The sequence below is a fragment of the Phoxinus phoxinus genome, assembly GCF_949152265.1.
Source record: "Phoxinus phoxinus genome assembly, chromosome: 24".
In the NCBI taxonomy this organism is placed as follows: domain Eukaryota; kingdom Metazoa; phylum Chordata; class Actinopteri; order Cypriniformes; family Leuciscidae; genus Phoxinus; species Phoxinus phoxinus.
Genome location: NC_136899.1, coordinates 5,033,006 through 5,051,506, shown reverse-complemented (window position 1 = coordinate 5,051,506; position 18,501 = coordinate 5,033,006). Strand labels below are relative to the sequence as shown.

General features: G+C 38.0%; 3 protein-coding genes across 10 annotated transcripts in view; 1 reads left to right on the top strand and 2 right to left on the bottom strand.

The window, feature by feature from the left end:
* The window catches only part of dnah5l (dynein, axonemal, heavy chain 5 like), a 43,059-nt gene extending 30,635 nt beyond the window's left edge, over positions 1 to 12,424 (top strand). The window contains exons 61-80 of the mRNA XM_079600868.1: positions 362 to 529; positions 1,072 to 1,176; positions 1,497 to 1,610; positions 2,129 to 2,305; positions 2,476 to 2,670; positions 2,916 to 3,071; positions 3,176 to 3,358; positions 3,771 to 3,941; positions 4,074 to 4,452; positions 4,657 to 4,928; positions 6,378 to 6,542; positions 6,779 to 7,046; positions 7,278 to 7,399; positions 8,847 to 9,002; positions 9,094 to 9,285; positions 9,493 to 9,681; positions 9,848 to 9,980; positions 10,117 to 10,325; positions 10,440 to 10,661; positions 11,127 to 12,424. Of these exons, the coding sequence (XP_079456994.1) occupies positions 362 to 529; positions 1,072 to 1,176; positions 1,497 to 1,610; positions 2,129 to 2,305; positions 2,476 to 2,670; positions 2,916 to 3,071; positions 3,176 to 3,358; positions 3,771 to 3,941; positions 4,074 to 4,452; positions 4,657 to 4,928; positions 6,378 to 6,542; positions 6,779 to 7,046; positions 7,278 to 7,399; positions 8,847 to 9,002; positions 9,094 to 9,285; positions 9,493 to 9,681; positions 9,848 to 9,980; positions 10,117 to 10,325; positions 10,440 to 10,661; positions 11,127 to 11,339 (3,789 nt within the window). The 3' untranslated portion in view covers positions 11,340 to 12,424. The remainder of the gene's footprint in view (positions 1 to 361; positions 530 to 1,071; positions 1,177 to 1,496; positions 1,611 to 2,128; positions 2,306 to 2,475; positions 2,671 to 2,915; positions 3,072 to 3,175; positions 3,359 to 3,770; positions 3,942 to 4,073; positions 4,453 to 4,656; positions 4,929 to 6,377; positions 6,543 to 6,778; positions 7,047 to 7,277; positions 7,400 to 8,846; positions 9,003 to 9,093; positions 9,286 to 9,492; positions 9,682 to 9,847; positions 9,981 to 10,116; positions 10,326 to 10,439; positions 10,662 to 11,126) is intronic.
* cavin4b (caveolae associated protein 4b) lies at positions 11,630 to 18,349 on the bottom strand. Its single transcript, XM_079600867.1, has 2 exons — positions 15,973 to 18,349; positions 11,630 to 13,774 (listed from the first exon to the last, which is right to left on the bottom strand). Exons 1-2 carry the CDS (start codon positions 16,336 to 16,338, stop codon positions 13,184 to 13,186), a joined length of 957 nt encoding a protein of 318 aa, XP_079456993.1. The 5' UTR covers positions 16,339 to 18,349; the 3' UTR covers positions 11,630 to 13,183.
* tmeff1b (transmembrane protein with EGF-like and two follistatin-like domains 1b) overlaps positions 17,667 to 18,501 on the bottom strand; it is a 24,563-nt gene continuing 23,728 nt past the window's right edge. For 7 of the 8 annotated variants that reach the window (XM_079600859.1, XM_079600864.1, XM_079600865.1 and 4 more), the window contains one exon: positions 17,669 to 18,461. In XM_079600859.1, the coding sequence (XP_079456985.1) occupies positions 18,386 to 18,461 (76 nt within the window). In that variant the 3' untranslated portion in view covers positions 17,669 to 18,385. Of the gene's footprint in view, positions 18,462 to 18,501 lie in introns of all 8 variants that reach the window. The other variant, XM_079600860.1, reaches the window with a different exon arrangement.

The window sequence follows — 18,501 nt, the reverse complement described above, 5'->3', positions numbered from 1 at the left end:
ATGGAGTGCCCTTTGGGATGTGGGTCGTTGGTTGCTGGAGCATGCATCTGTTCAGGCTATGTAAACAGGAATATAGTGTCCCAGTAATGATCCAAGTTTAGAGCAGCCTGAGGCCAATAGAAGTCAAATAGTTAGCATAGTCACAGTGGAATCAACACTAGGACAGAAATAAAGCAAAGATTAAACATATGAATTTCTATCTGACCTTATTCGACCCTTCCCTTTGGGTCAAAGTGTTTCGATGCATTAAAGTCATTAATGCATCATGGTTACTAATGAAATTCTGAGTTAGACTCAGAATGTGATAGTATATGTTTTCACAGTGCAACAGCATCACATTTTCTTTTGTTATTCTTTAAAGGACACTATAACAGAGGAGATGGTCGAACTGCTTACTCCATATCTGGCAATGGAAGACTATAACCTAGAAACAGCTAAGAGGACCTGTGGTAGTGTAGCAGGGCTCTGTTCCTGGACTCAAGCAATGGTGGAGTTCTTTGGCATCAATAAGGAAGTTCTGCCCCTAAAGGTGACAAAATATTCCACAATCTCATATTCATCACTGGGTATATAGTAAATAATTACACCACTGGTCAAAAGTTTGGGGTCAGTAGTTTTTTTTGTTACAATGAATTAAATGTTGTAAATAAGTCTCGTATGCTAACCAAGTCTGCATTTATTTAATCAAAAATACAGTAAAAACAGTAATATTGTAAAATATTCTTACAATTTAAAATGACTGTTTTTAAAAATAACTCTATTTTAATATTTTTTTTTTAATTTAATCCTGATCCAAAGCTGATTTTTTTTTAGCATCAGTACTAATAACAATGTGTTCAGTGTCACATGATCCTTCAGAAATCAATCGAATATGCCGATTTAGAGCTGAAGAAACATTTCTCGTTGTTAGTAGTGTTGAAAACAGTTGAAAACTACTTATATCTCATTCTAAACCCTTTTTTTTTCTTAAATGGAACAGAAAAGAAGATTTTAAGCAGAATATCTTGCATATGTTTCTAGCTTTTAGAACAGAATTAATGTATTAATTTCCTGTATATGTGTGAATCGCAGACCAACTTAAAGCTTCAAGAGGCTCGTTTGACTGTGGCACAGGATGAACTATCAAATGCTCAAGAACAACTGGACTCGAAACAGAGAGAGCTGGACGAGGCTCAGGTGTGATATATATTTTTAAGGCTTGGAACCAATTACCGTTTTTTTTTTTATAAGTAAATTATCTTCATGGCTCGATTACATTAACAGTTCTCAAATGTGCATTCTTCTGCAGATACGGGCAGAACACCACTTTAAATTCTCTGCTTGAAGGAAAAAATTAATTCAATATGTTAGCATTTCTTAAGTATAGTCAACACCAATGTTTGTATTTGCATTCAGAATTTTCTAAAATTTCTTCAACTGAAGTTCAAGTTTACCGGTATATGAATTTCCAAAAGGTTTAAAATCTCAGATGAAATGTGGAAACATTTTTTACACAGGCAATGTATGACACTGCAATGAAGGAGAAGCAAGACCTGCTGGATGATGCTGAGGCATGCAAGAAGAAAATGTCCAATGCCGTGGCTCTTATAGATGGTCTTGGTGGAGAAAAGGTTTGAAAATTCCTTGCAAGATTTAGATCTTTAAGTTATAGAGTAGAATAATCTAATCTACCAACTGGTGTCTATCGCCAGTTGGTCGGTAACATTTTTATGAATTCTAACAATACAATGTTGTGAGAACGTGAATGGTGCTTGGGACAGACAGTTAAGGGTCAAGACCTGAAAAGCACTGTTTATTTCATTTGTATCTTTGTTCTATGGTATTTATTTGTGCTATTGCTTGTAATATGATTAAAGACAAATTGACAGTCTGTAATAAAATAAGAGCAAATAACCAAGTTTTAAATGTATATACTTATGCGTGTAGGTTTAGCTGTGGTATCAAAATTGAAATAGAGAATTATGAATTTTCTCTGGTATCTACATTTTTGGTGTCATAACTTGTGGCAAAACTTTGTTTTAGGCCCTGGCTACACTACAGATGTTTTACTGCAAGCCATGAAATGACACTCTTTAAAAACATCCAAACAGTTGAACTGTGTATGTGCACGTTCTTATGTTTGTCTTAGATTCGCTGGACAGAGAGCAGTGCTCAGTTCGAGAAGCAAATCAAAGATTTGGTGGGGGATGTGTTACTAGCCACTGGATTTCTGTCCTACTCTGGGCCTTTCAACCAGGAGTATCGCAGCCTTCTCATGCAACAGTGGAAGAAAGAGATGAATATCCGCCACATCCCTTACAGTGAGGTATGTAGTCTTTTGTGTGTAAGAGGTCAACAACAACAACAAAAATCTATTATTCCTTCAAGCTTTTTTGTTTGAGATATATACAGTGTATATATATATAATTATATATAGTTTTTTTTTTTTTTTTTTTTTACAGTTTATTAATCTTATAAAATTGTTTTCCTGCACAGAACCTGAATTTGATCAATATGCTGGTGGATAATGCAACTATAGGAGAATGGAACCTGCAGGGTCTCCCCAATGATGACCTGTCCATTCAAAACGGCATCATCGTGACAAAGGCTTCTCGTTATCCTCTGCTCATTGACCCACAGGGCCAAGGCAAGATCTGGATCAAGAACCGTGAAAACAATAATGACCTACAGGTACTGATTTAATACCAGTTTTAATCTTAATTCTGTAATATGGTTTTTTTTTGGATTATTATCTTTACTATAATTATTATGTAATTTTTTTCATTATTATCTTTACTATAATTATTATGTAATTATGTAAATCAGTGTAATTAAATCATTGAATGTAGCTACTATGAACAAAAGTGTTGGATTTGGGCTTTACCTGTCAATTGAGCAAAGAGAGCTTCTTTTTTTTTTCTTTTTTTTGCCACCAGGTTACATCTCTAAACCACAAATATTTCCGAACTCATCTGGAAGACTGCCTGTCCCAGGGTAAACCTTTGCTCTTAGAGGATGTTGGGGAAGAGCTTGATCCAGTGCTGGATAACATTCTGGAGAAGAACTTCATTAAGTCTGGAAAAACTTTTAAAGTAAGTCGTGACTTTTTTTTTTTTAATTAACATTTCTACTCTTTATATAATCAGTCTCCTCAGGGATTTAGTAGACCAAGCTAAGAACTTTTCTCTTGTGTTAGGTTAAAGTCGGGGACAAAGAAGTGGATGTAATGAAGACATTTACTTTGTACATTACAACGAAACTAGCCAACCCCGCATACAGTCCAGAGATCAACGCTAAAACAGCAGTGGTGGATTTTACTGTCACTATGAAGGGTTTGGAAGACCAATTACTCGGCAGAGTCATTCTCATAGAGAAAAAGGCAAGTAGAGAGTGTGTTATCTTTAGTATCATTAATACACCCTTATAATTGTTATTAATATTTGAATGTTTTTATTTTTATATTTTCCTTTTTCATTTGAATTTTTGTTACATTTTTAATCATTTTGTTGTGTTTTTGTCTCTTTTTATCCATATATATTTATTTTTTTTCATTATTTTTTTTTTTCATTTTAGTCTTCGTAATTTTAGTACTTTTTTAATTTAACGCTTTTGTTTCAGTTTAGTCATAGTAATTACTTAGTAAATGTTTTTTTTTTTTCAATTAATGAAAATGTTTTAGTTAAAAATAATAACCCTTTTCTGACACACAGGTTTAAAATTTTGTATTCTGTGCAAAATATAATATAGCTTTCAGATTAAATGTCTATTTAATCATTAACTTTCCAATCAAGGAAATGGAGGCTGAACGTGTAAAGCTCTTGGAGGAAGTGACATCAAACAAGAGGAAGATGCAGGAGTTGGAGAGCAATCTTCTGTACAAGTTAACCAGCATTCAGGGCTCTCTAGTAGAGGATGAGTCTCTTATCGAGGTGCTCAAAGTCACCAAGATTATAGCACTGGAGGTACTTTCTTCATTTATAGTCATGTGCTTTTATGCTGACTCATAAAACTGACAATGATGCTTACTCAACCTTATTGTTTTCCTCTGAAATTAAACTGTGTTTTGATAGCTGAAATCTTCTGCCATCCCATAGGTGAGTCAAAAGCTAACAGTTGCTGCAGAGACAGAAATTAACATCAACCTCACTCGAGAGGAGTACCGTCCAGTGGCCACCAGAGGGAGTATCCTCTATTTCCTGATTGTGGAGATGAGCCTGGTCAACATGATGTACCAAACCTCACTTCGTCAGTTCTTGGGCATCTTTGACATGTCGATGGACAAGTCGCCAAAGTCCCCGATTACAGCTAAAAGACTAGACAACATCATGGAGTACCTCACTTTTGAAGTGTTTCGCTACACCGCTCGAGGACTCTATGAAGATCACAAATTTATTTTTACCCTGCTTCTGACTTTAAAAATAGACCTTCAAGCTAAAAACATTTCCCACAGCGATTTTCAGACCTTCATCAAAGGTTTGAACCATATTGTTTTGAAAATAACATGTTGTCCACTTTTAGTTTTAGTCTAATTTTAAGAGTAGTTAAACTCAATATGTTTAATGTAGGCCTATGTCTTTAAATCTCCCACAATTCCCTGTAATACAGCACTTTGGAATCCCTTTATGAACTTATTTGAGGCCAAGTAATTCATGTTCTTCAATCTTTACCCTCTTTCAGGCGGAGCATCTCTGGACCTAAACTCTGTTGAGCCCAAGCCAAGGCGCTGGATCCTGGACACAACGTGGCTAAACCTGGTGCAACTGTCCACCCTGCCCCAATTCACTGCTCTCCTAACCCAGGTGGCCCGCAATGACCGTGCCTGGAAGAGCTGGTTTGATGAAGCCACTCCAGAGGAGACTCCTCTTCCTGATGGTTATGAGAGCCAACTGGATGCATTCCGCAAACTGCTGTTGATACGAAGCTGGTGTCCTGACCGTACCATTGCACAGGTGCAGGAAATCCTATTTTCTGGCATAAAATGCTTTCTCCTACTGTACCTTAGTTTAAAATGCAGAGCAGCGTTATTTTAGTATCATTATTATAATATCTTAGTATTCATGAATGTGGTATTTATGAAAGTATTTGGAATATTAGTATTTTAGTTTTATATTTCACATTTTAATTTTAGTTTTAGTAATTTTTATTAGTTTTTGTTGTTAAGTACCTCCATTCACTCTTTGTTGAAAAAGGAAAAAAAGGTTTTTGTTGTAATGATCCAGTCCCTTCTAACCTTGACAATACACCAGGTGAATTTTGTATTTTGACATTAGGGTTTTAAAAAACATCAAACTTTGTTTTTTCAAAACAAAAGAGGAGAGTGTCTTTTGTGAGCTCTTAGAAGCAACTAACTAGACCCTCCAGTCTATTAAAAGACCCTGTGAAGTGAATTTGAACAGCTGATCAACCAACAAGATGAAGATTGTCACTTAACATTCCATAATCAAGCCTGCCTGTTATGATGTTTAACACTCTTCGGTTAAAAGTAATAGCAAAAATATAAAAAATAATATTTGCATTAAGAAAATAGTTGTATGGTGCCATGTGATTGACTGGCCATCCATCTAGGGTGTTTCCCTGTCTACTGCTCATGATGCTGGAATAGGCTCCAGCATTCCCTTGACCCTACACACTTTGATTTCCTGCCAAATTTCAACCAGCAGAAAAGCTGACCAGCAGAATTTTACATGTTGCACTTTAAATTTGTATTACTTTTGTTTCGCATACAGAGACACTGACAATCATAGATTCAACCACTTTGCTCTTAAAATGAGCTATAAGGTTATACACATGCTGTAGATTTCCCAGTACACCTGTTCATCCTCCGTCACTCACTGGGTTATATATGTGAGATACTATTTTAACAACACTCGCATGTTAGCATGTTGTACTTTAGTGTAATAATAATTTGACAAAGATTTCCTTTTACATGTAAATATAAGATTAAGAAATGTAATCTTAGTGTAGTACGATTCTTCATTTGCAAACACTGTCCAACTATTGGCAGTCTAAATATCACCTTTGAATATTATGTGATTTAGCCACCAAATTAAAAAAGCATATGATCTTAATTTATATATATATATATATAGATGTAGATATAGCATTACAGTTGCTGAGCAAATTCAAAGCAATGACAAGGAATCACTGACCTCTGACCGTGTGTGGGTGTGTGTTATTGACAACACTATATATATTTATATAACATTATTTAGGGAGATTATGTTAGGATGTCTAAATTATAATTTCTATAAACTTCCGTTTGAGCTAATTGATAATTGAACAGATTCTCTCAAGTATTTAAAAGGACAAAATGTATTTAAAATGGGCATTTTTGCCATATTTTGTTGAATTTGAATATAAACTCATTTTATAATTTGCTCCTTGTTGTTCGGTGCTAGGCACGTAAATACATAGCCGAATCAATGGGGGTGAAGTATGCAGAAGGAGTGATTCTGGATATGGAGGCCATGTGTTCAGAAGCTGAGAAAAGGGTACCTCTAGTCTGCTTCCTGTCTATGGGTTCTGATCCCACGGAGAACATAGAGAGACTCGCCAAGTCGAAGGTATGAATAATTATTAACAATTATTACATGCTTTTCCATAATACTTGATTCTTATTGGTTAGTTGAGGCAGTCTGAAGTCAAATATTTGTATATTTGACTGTTGCCCCAGTTAAACCATTTCTACAGACTGTAACCACCTTCGCACCCCACATTGAAACTATAATATAGTTTTAATAAAGTTTTGATGACTTCTGAGTTCCGAATATTTCTCAACAGTTTTCTTGTTATTTTGCAGGGTGTTCCTTGCCGGCCAATCTCCATGGGACAGGGACAGGAAGTGCATGCAAGAAGGCTTTTGGCCCAGAGCATGTCTGATGGGGGCTGGTTACTTCTGCAGAACTGCCATCTAGGGCTGGAATTCCTGGATGAAGGTCTAGAGACAGTCACCACAGCAGAGAGCATCCAAGACAGTTTCAGGTTTTGGGTGACTACAGAGGCGCACCCCAAGTTCCCCATTAACTTCTTGCAGTCTGCGATTAAATTCACCAATGAGCCTCCGCAAGGTAGAGAAGGGGAAAATTCTGTTTTTGTTCATTCTATTATTACTAGAAGTTAATTTTTACATTTTGCTGTTGTTACTTCCTTTTTTGCTAGATTTATCATTATCGTTATCAAAATAGTTTTCTGAATTTTCAAAGTCAACTTCATTAAAAACAAAGAAATAAAATGGAGAAATAAAATGCTAAGCATACAGATGACAGATAATGAGCGGTTAATAATCTGTTACGATGCAGGGGTGAAGGCCGGACTCAAGCGGACATACAATAGTGTGACTCAAGAACAGCTGGACATCACCAACATGCCTCAGTGGAGACCTCTGTTCTATGCTGTGGCCTTCCTCCACACCACAGTCCAGGTCAGGACAGCTGTTAGTTAAACCATGCCAGCAGGTCCTGAGTCCTCACATGCTTTAAAGTTCATTAGTTCATAGACATTTTTAATATTGCATTAGAGCTAAAATGCAGGCCATATGTCAGTTCTTTATTAAATATTAGTTCACAAATGACATTGATGCTTTTGTTAGTAATGTAATTAAAATAGCAACATTTGTCAGATGCAAATGGATTGTTTTTTATTACTCTATATGCAGTCATTCCCAAATATGTTTGTCAGCCAAACTTCTTATGCCTAGTTCACACTACAGGATTTTAAGCCCGATTTAAGCCCGATTTGAAAATCGTTGAGCTTGCCGACAGGTCGGGTTGTTATCGCGTGCAAATCGCGGGGGATTAGCGGCCGATGAACGCTCGCCAATCTGTTAGTATGAAAGAGCCAACAACGCATCAAAGACGCTCGCAGACGCCTCGCAGACGCGTCGCCGAGCCCAGAAAAATATCTAGCATGCTAGATATCTGGAGCTGTCGCACGACTCAACCACATGTGATGTCATGAGCTACAGCCAATCAGAGCAAGGCATGGGTTGAGGTCACTGGGAAAATACCATCTATATACTGTCTATGGAACATTTTTTTTTCTCAGAGCAAATCATCACGCAAACAGTTTGCAGCACTAATTTCTGTCTGACGTCCATATTCAAACAAAGACTCGCGTGTTGTGTACTTGTGTTCTTCTTCGCTGGGTAGTGGCGCGTGTGCTGTATTGCATCATTTCCGGTTCGTTTTATCGCATGATTTTTCGTGATAAAACGTGGTTTGTAGACAAGATAGAATCGTTGGGTGACAGAGTTGTTGTCAACTCGTGTAGTGAGTTCCTGTTGCGGATCAATCACGTTGTGTCGTGTGGTGTGAACAGCTCAACAACTTGAACACTCCTGATTTCACAGAGAACAAGTCATGTAGTGTGAACTGCACAGTTCAGCCCGACGTTTTAAAATCGGCATTAGATGTGAAATACTTGAAATAACCCTTGAGATTTCAAGTTAGTATTTAAAAAATGTAAAGACACATTCATGTTCATAGTTCTCTGATGTTGGTTACTGGTCACATGACATGCAAGTAAACAGATACAAATGTAATATTTTTTTAATTATTTGCATTGACTTTGTAGGTAGACTTTAAAGCAAACTCAAACCTTTTTTTATTTATAATTACTCAGTCCATATTACATTCACACTAGTGTTTTAGTGAAAACACTGTAAGCTGCTAACGTGTAAAGGAACACATTGCTTCACTCTGAAACATACATCGCAATGGACTACATATACTTATTTAAATCTCAGCCCAATTTAATTAATTATTAGCTTTTCATAAACTTACAAACTCCCTGCAGTTGCCTCACGAACATGTATGATTTCAGTTCATAGCCATTTTGTTGTTGTCCTCACTGTCATATTCCCACTAAAGGAGAGACGCAAATTTGGTCCACTTGGCTGGAATATTCCCTATGAGTTCAACCAGGCTGATTTCACATCCAGTGTCCAGTTTGTGCAGAACCACCTGGATGATATGGACATCAAGAGAGGAGTGAACTGGAATTGCCTGCGGTACATGCTGGGAGAGGTACAATATTAGCATGCCATTGTGTTTTTGTACCTCTTTTATTTGACACATCCAAACTTTTGGCAACAGATTTTTACTATCCGCTCTGTAGGTGCAGTATGGTGGGCGTGTCACGGATGATATGGACAAACGCCTGCTCAATACGTTCGCCCGTATCTGGTTTAGTGAGACCATGTTTGGGGACAAGTTCTGCTTCTATAAAGGATATACTATACCACAGGCCAGGATGCTACAGGATTACCATGCGCACATTGATACTCTGCCATTGGGTGATACACCTGAGGTGATACAGATTTGTATAATTTTTCTTTGGGGTTTGATGGGACAGCTGGGTGGTCGCATATTCTATAACCTATTGTAACCTAATTTTACTGTCCTGCACTTGTTTCTGTGACCTGAGCCTTGTCTTAAGCATTTCAATGCCCTGTTTACCAGTGTCAGCTGAACAAATGATAACTTGAACTTGAACTATTGATTCTAATTCTAATAGGTATTTGGCCTCCACGCCAATGCTGACATCACTTATCAGACCAACATGGCTAATGAAACCCTGAGTACCATCCTCAACATCCAGCCCAAAGACAGCAGTAGCGGGGAAGGCGAGACCAGGGAGGAGTCTGTCCAGAAAATGGCCAATGAGATGTTAGAAAAGCTCCCTGCTAACTATGTGCCACATGAGGTGAAGATGAAGTTATTGGGCCACCTATTTATTAGGGTGTTCTCACACTAGGTGATCTGAATTGTGCCCAAGCACATTTGACCCCCAAAATACAGTTTGTTTGATAATAATAAACAACTACTGCAGTCATATCCTGCACATCCATGACTGTTTCATGTTTTTGCAGGTGAAGAGTTGTCTACAAAAAATGGGTGCATTCCAGCCCATGACTATATTCCTTCGTCAAGAGCTTGACAGAATGCAACGCGTCATTGGACGTGTACGCACTACCCTCACCGACCTTAAACTTGCCATTGATGGTGAGCTTCAGAAACTTTCACCCACAGTACAGAAAACATGTTCATATTTTATTATTAAGATAAACATCAACAATCATCAGAAAAAGACTCTTATTTTGCTTTTGTATTGTAATACAATGATTTTGTAATCCCAAAGGGACTATAATAATGTCAGAGGACCTCCGCGACGCTCTGGACAGCATGTATGATGCTCGTGTTCCAAATACATGGCAAAAGATCTCTTGGGATGCTGCGTCTCTTGGTTTCTGGTTCACTGAACTCCTTGAGAGGAACCAGCAGTTTCACACCTGGACGTTTAATGGTCGACCTCATCAGTTTTGGCTCACAGGGTTTTTCAATCCACAGGTGGGGCAAAAGATTTGAGGACCTCCTCTTGTGTTTCATTTGACGCTTTCATGTCATGCAAATGATCAGGTTTCTCCAGTAACATACTTATTTAGTGTTTGTTCTTCATTGAAGGGGTTCTTAACAGCAATGCGTCAAGAGACCACTCGAGTTAATCTGTCTAAAGGCTGGGCCCTAGACACAGTCGTCCTACTCAACGACGTCACTCGTATGATGAAGGAAGATGTTACAGGCCCCCCTCCAGGAGACGTGGGCGGCGTCTACATCTACGGTCTCTTTCTGGATGGTGCTGGATGGGACAGGCGAAATGCAAAACTGACAGAATCATTACCAAAGGTATTCAGGGGAAGGATTTATTAGAAGACAATACATGGCCAAAAGTATGTGTATAACAGGTTTGGCTGTTTCAACTACAAACATTGCACAGACCCATATAGTCTTCTCAGTCAGAGAGACTTCCTGTGAACCCTTTTGTGTTGAAAAGCATGAAAATGCTCCTGTGCACAAAGTGAGTTTCATATAGAAATGGTTTTCTGAGCCTGGTGTGCACATGGTTTTGTCCATGTAGTTTAGCTGTCAATGAAATGGCTTAACTGTATAAGACCACAACAGTGACCATCCACTTTGTCAGCAGTCTTAATTTCTGTAGAATTGTTCCCATTCGATATATAGGATATATTTATAACGTCTTTTATGGACTATGATCTTGCGAACCCAAAGTCAACTAATCTGTCATGTATGACTGTCTTCATTTGCAAAGCCATGATATACAGTATGTATGTGTTTAATCTTGTTTGGTAGGTTCTCTTCACACCGTTGCCAGTTGCGCATGTGTATGCGGTGAGCAGCACCACAGAAACCAAGAAGCCGCCCATGAATCTGTACTCCTGCCCAGTGTACAAGAAACCAAGACGAACTGACCTGACATACATCTTTTCCCTGTTGCTCCGGAGCAGCCAGAACCCGGACCATTGGACACTGAGGGGAGTCGCTTTGCTTTGTGACTGTAAATAAATCCATAATTTGCTCCAAGAGTCCAAAGCTATTTTGACACATGAAGCTAGTTAAAAAAAAAAGAAAATGGAAATCAATAAATAAAACCAGGATATTGATTCGGGGAGTTCGTGAGAATTTATGCTAAATTTATTATTATTAATAATATGACCATTCTTGTCATTGATTTTAGTTGAATTTTATGTTATGGCAATTATTGTGCCATTTTGCTACGACTCGGAGTCGCACATGAATATCTTATTGAGATGGCAAGGATTTTACTGTGAAATTATTTTTTTCTTGTTTGAAAGCAGCAATAAAAAAGTTGAAATAAAAACATTTTATCTATTGTATGCAAAAGAAATGTGTATGTTTTTCTTAAACTATTCAGAAATGTCCCTTATAGTGGTCTACAATCTGGGATCGCTACTTTTCCAGTGCATTGATGTTGATGGATACATTATAACAGTGGTGTCCGAACTATGCGTATATATGACTTAAAACAATGTATTGAAGAAACATAATTGTTCCATTACAACTAGTGTTCTTGAGTGACATTCTTTATTCACACGTGAACATTTCATATAGAGCTCAAAGTGTGATTAAAACAAACAGGAAAGACAATCTCATGCTAGCAGTCTAAAAAGTTTGGACACCTGCATGATCGGAAATAACATGCCATACAGCAGCATTTGTTTTTTACTACTGAGATCTTTAAACAACAGACTGATTACTAATCTCTTATAATAAATCTTGATGACTAGTTATACACGATATGCATTTTCTTCCACAAACTCTTCAGAAACCAGCTGATTGAGTTAACATGTTTATTTAAAAATACTACAACTGAATAGTGATGGTTCATCACCAAAATGTGTTTGTTTTTTAAAATTTACATGAACAACACAGAAAGGCACAGAAAAATATTGTTATAAATGACTTGTCTGCACAGTTAGTTACATTCCAAAAACAACATCTAAATTGAATTTTTTAATTCTAAACTCATTCATTGTTGACATGCTAGATGTCAGTCAACACCATAATATATAGTTCTCCAGATAAAGTCCAAAATGCACTTCTGTTATCCATCTTAAGTACATTTTTTTTTAAATAAATGTAGCTATTTAAAGTAATTTTACACACATCTAACAAATAAAATGCTAATTAAATAATATGTAATTATGTGCACTTTCCTAAAAAACATTTTACCCCTTAATAAAGAATAGCGAGAGACAGCAGTGTCTTACAAAAAGATGTTTCCTATCATGGGGGACGCCACATTGGGATCACATGACCAGCTGACCACTGCTCACTATAGGAGTGTATGACATCAAAGACTGCGAGTGCGATTCGAAAGCATATGGCGTTACTTTGATGTCATAGACCGGTCGGTCTGCGCAGCACTTCTTCAAGTCGAACACACCTTATATCTATTAGTAGTATTGTAGGACACATCTGTGTGGGTGGAGTGTTTGTTTCCAAAAACCTTATATTTTGCATGATGTGTAAGGTCACGTGAGCAAACAGTAAAAAAAAACACAAAAAACAGTGAGTGCACCCTAATTTTAAATTAAAACCATAGCCTAGTCACCTCAGTACATCGGTTTAACATTCATAACCCTTCATACTGTAGTCCGTGACAGATGTAAACAACAAAATCAAAAGAAAAAAAAAATCTACGTATATTGTTTGTAGTGTACAACTTCCTCAATTCGCTCATTCAAGTGTCGTAAACACAATCCTCTGATCCATATGCTCAGAAGCAAGATCTCTGATCTTCCCAATCTTTCCACCTTCAAGTTCTCCATAATCTAATTCATATCTGTACATTAGTCTTTCCCAAATGTGATTGTCAGACTCGCCTTTTAAGAAAGCTGCTTCATATCATACATCGGCACTTCCGATTCCTCACCCTTGCCCTCCTCTGGACCTTCTTGTTTCTCCGTCGGCTCAGTGTAGGCCACCTCAGGGCTGGCCTTGCGACCCTTGGGTGGTGGGACGGGTGCCGTTCCTTCCGTGGTCCCTTCTGCTCCTTCCTGACCTTCAGCCACCGTCCTTTCCTTCTTCAGGTTCAGCTTTGCTGGCACGGTTTTCGTGATGGTTTCCTTGAAACGTTCCCCAGACTGTTTCAGCCGTTCCCCGGACTGGCGGATTCTCTCACGCCGATCGGCCGATACTATGCGCTGACCCAGGTTGTTGACCTTGGTGCCCAGGTTCTCTTTGGTCTTGGTCATGTTCTCACGCGAGAAGGTCTGCTTCAGGCTTTCGATGCGCTTCAGGCCGGTCTTCTTTAGTTTGGCAGCAGTAGATGAGTCGGCCTCCTCAACGACCATGTATTCCTCATCCGAGTCTGGGAGCGGGGCCTCCGGTGCATCTGGGTCTGTGGGAGAGTCTCCGCCCGTTGCTCCCTTCAGAGAGGCTTTGGAGCCAGCTACAGCTGGGACCTCGTTATCTCCCTGTGGAAAGACAATACATTTACAATAAACATACCATATATAGCAGATCTAAGACCTTTAATCAAATGGTTTTAGGCTACAAAGAAAAAAGTAGGCCTACATTCTGAACAACCACCTTCCATGTTTGCAAAGTTTATAGTTTGTTCAAATGTTTGAACAATATATTGCCATCAACATATTTGGATTATTGTGTGATGTTTGTGATTATGTGTTTTACAAAAATGTTCAGCTCTATACAAAACAAATATAATTAAGCCATCTTTTAAGAGTCTTGGTTCTAAGTGGTCACAAATTCCCCCCAAAAATGTACGCATAAGAAAGCCATAAACGATATAGCCTATATCATCATGCATAATTATGATTGCAAACGAAAGTGAATGATAATGTGACCAACCAGTTTCACGAGATACATGAAATTATTGTATGTTTACTTAAAGTCAAGATCTGAGGTAATTTTCACAATGGCTACTAACTGATGATAGAGAGAGACCTATTTTTTTTACAGTCTACGAGAGAGACGTGAAAGAAGCGCGGAATTCGCGACTGACCAATCAGAATCAAGTATTCCAGAAAGCCGTTTAATAATTTACAGACTTTTAAATGTAGGAATAAAAGTTTTCCTGACATTAAATACTATTTATTTTTTAATTTTATTACTAAAAAAATTCGATATCTAATTTAATGTAATGTAAAATCTGGGTTTACATTTACAATAAAAACAGTTGAGTCTGCTACTACTAGCCTACTTCTGGCCGGAAATAAACATCAGGTATGTTAGTAATTTTTTTGAACGCGATGTGCAGATAACTACTCACACATAACATTCACCTACAGTATCATACCCAGTAGGCTATATGTCAAATCACTATGAATCATACAAAATAAGTGAAAGTTACATGTTTCACTGTCCGTCGTGCTATTAGCCAGTTAAGGTTGAACCCTGCTTTGCGTGTCCACACTTCTGATAACGTGTCGCAAAACAAACAAAAAAACGCATTTTTATAGCCTAAGAAAAACACTATTGATAACAAACTGCCATTTTTCAATCGTTATAAATCACTCTGTCGGCAGCTTTTTTAACCATCACCGTCAGAGGCGAAAACACTATATTAGGACATGAAGCTTCAGTGCAGCTCTCAGAATAACCCTGAACAAATCTGTCAGCTGTTCTGCTGGTGGTAGCCTACTAGAGACGATGAAACCCATGGGCAGGAGCCTAATTAAAAGTATTGTTCGAGAAGGAAAATATGAGTTAATTTACGTACATGGGCAGCCCCTCTATTTTCCAGAAAATTCTCTATGATAAGGCTAAAGCAAATGGAGAACATTTCCTATGACAAATCTTCAAAAGATGTAGACAGCAACAAATACATTTGTATTGTATTTTATTTTACACATAATGGTCCCATAATTATGACTCTGGTTTATAAAAATAGACAGGTTAAGTCAAATTTGATTTGATTGATGCAGTACCTTGCTTTTGTACACACACAGTAAATATTGTCCAAATACAAGCTACGCCAAATGATTCTCAAGCTATAAATGTAACATCTATTGCAGATGAAACAATATTTCCAGATTTAGCAATGAAACATTCCTCTATGACGTCATAATTTCTGCAATCGATCTTAATCTCATTTCAGACCTTTAGCCTCATTTACATCCACAGCAATATTCCAAATAAGGCTTCATAGTTCAGTCTCTAAAACATTCAAGAGTGAATATTAATTCATTTTTACTCTTTCATGGATCACGTTACATGGTTTATTTGCTTAATACTCCAGACATCCTGCCACATATCAGATAAAATGGCCGCCAACCTAATCCTCCATTCGCAGTGGGGCCTGGCAGAACATTCCTACTGTATTGCTTTTGGCTGTAGGCCACATGACCTTCTAGTGTATCGTGATTTATCTTGGATCATGCAAGACCATGTATCTCGTAATTACCTGTCTATCATTGATGGGCCCGTTCCATAAGTTTGAAATGTTGTAGGACAAGCTCAGAGTAAAAAAAAAAAAAGAAGAAAATCGATGGATGGTGTTTCAACCATGATCACAGGAATATGGTCCGCTATTCTAAGGTTGTACCTTTCCAAAATTAGACCTGCCTTAGGAATCCAATCTCCAAATGGAACCCATAAAAACCCAGTCTGAAGAAAACATGCCACAAAAAGCAACAAGATCGTTTAGTCTTACCTGGTAGATGACGACCCGGAACTTGTTCTTGTTCAGCAGCTCGACTTGGGTTTCCTCCACCTTCTTGACACGCATGTTCTGCTTCTCCACCCGCACACGGACATCCTTGATGTGGCAGCTGACCTTGCGCGTTTTCTCCAGAAGTTTCTCCACAGTGCCACTCGTTGCCGTGTGCTCCTTCGTCAGCTTCACCACATCTGTCTGGATGGTCTTCACAGCGTTCTCCAGCTCCAGCTGCCTATCCTCCATGCGCTGCTGGCACGCCTGCACATTGTCCATGATCCCGGACACCCTCTCCAGCAGAGAGAAGATGTTCAGGGCGCTGGGCTCGTCCGCCACACCAGCCAGTCCCAGTTTGTCAGCCATGCTTGTCCTTGTAACACAGTGAGGACCCTAGACTAGAACTGCCGAAGGTCTCAGGTCCTGCTTCGGTGTATTTTCTGTTGGTGCACGGGAGGGTGTTGGGTTATCGTTTGGGACGCTGGATTGTGGGGCCGTGGTGGGCCCTGGAAGACTCTCGGATGAGACGGACTCGCCCTCTGACTGGAGCTTCATTAACTAACGTTCTGGAGAATATAGAAGCTCCTCCCTTCTTGTATATAGGGAACACAAGGTTCAAAGGCCAGACACAACTGGAAAAGAGCGCAGAGGGATTGGAAGGGGGCATCAAACCAACTCACCATGAATTCAGCGTTATAAATATCCACAGTAAGCTGACACCTCGTCATTTTTAGAAGATGCGTGTACAGCTGAGATAATGGAAACCCCCTTGATTCTTAACCAGACCATTTTTTACATGGAGATGAGACTGAACCTGGTACAGTCAAATTAATAAAAAAAAATAATAGCACAAACAATACGTTCTACCAACAATATGACAAAAGGTTCCAGCTTTACAATTAACAAATTTGAGAAATTTCACAACTCAGGGTGCAAGTTTGCTTACAACCAAATCCACAATGCTTTAAGATCGGCTTCAAGCATGACTTGACTGCCATGTTGCAACCTGGGGAAGATGATCCACCTTAAGATGGGACTGTACAAACTTGTGAAATGATGCCACCAGCTGCAGTCTATTCTTAAACCCTGGGCCGCCTAGAATTACTCATCACTCATATCGTAGCTGACCAAGGCTTACTTAATTCTCCAGAACTCTTCATTCAGCTCATACGTGACACCACTTTCTTACACACACAATCTTCACGTGAGCAAAGTCAAACTTTTACGATCAGATCTTTTTTCTTTCTTTCTTCTCAATGCAATCTGTTAATTTAATAATTCGATAACCCAAGATGTCACTCTTAAAGGGACAGTTCACCCAAAAATAATTTACTCATGTTGTTCTGAACCTGTATGACGTTCTTTCTTCTGTTGAACACGTTTTTTTGACCATACAATGAAAATCAATACATTTTTCAAAATATTTTCATGCTTCACATAAGTACTAAAGTCACTACAGGTTTGCAAACACATTAAATTATTAAATGATTTTGGGCGAACTATCCCTTTAAGACATTTTGTAAAGTTGTAAAGATGATGCTAATGATTTTAACCGGTCAAATTACATGAAATGCATTCCTATAATTAGATTACTCTGAGAGATCGTATTACTTAGGACAAGCCACATCCGAATGACTCAAGGTTTACCAACGAACTTTACACTGTGTGTAAGTGTACAGGCAACAAAAATATCTGTAAGACTGAGAATTAAATTTTATTAAATCTACAGCACTGGACACAGTTTCACAGGTCATGCGATATGCAGTTCATAGAATTAAATTAATGTCAATATTGTTCATTTCAACATTAACAACACCGATAACATTAGAACATAAAAACTACAAACATTTCAACATTGATAAGATTAGCTAGTCAAACACATTGCATTTCATTCTCTGGAATTCCCTTCAAAAGAAACTGTAAACGTCATCTCTTCGTCGGCGTACTTGTTCATGTCCAATTAAATTTGGTGTTCAGCTATGTTCGATTTGAAGAAATAAAATCAAATCAAAGGGGGCAGTTAAAGAGTTATATTTTCAGTAAAGTAGCACATTCCATGAAAATTGAGGACGTCCGTTTTTGTGGTACAGTTTGTGTGCCGAGAGTTACATTTAACAATACGTAAAAAAAATAAACTGGCACCAAAACCTAAAGGAAAAATAAAAACAAAAACAGAAAAAACTCGACAAAAAAAGAGCTGGCTTTTATCATTCATTTGACAATGTTTGCCACTGACATCAAGTACCTAAAATGTCCTGAAAACAAAAAAACAATAAGGCACCATCCAAGAAAATAATTAAATAAAATAACAAATAACCGTATTGTCCAGAGTTAAGAAAGCACAAAACAAAAAAGCACATTAAACTGTAATCCACTTGGTACAAAAAGTATAAAAAAATAAAATAAAAACAAGCTACATCATCCTTGAAGCGGTGTTTGATGAAAAGTTCTGCTTTTGCCGTCTTCCGCGATTATTCTTAGGACATTTCCTGTAAAAAACAAAATTATATTACACACACACCAACAAAA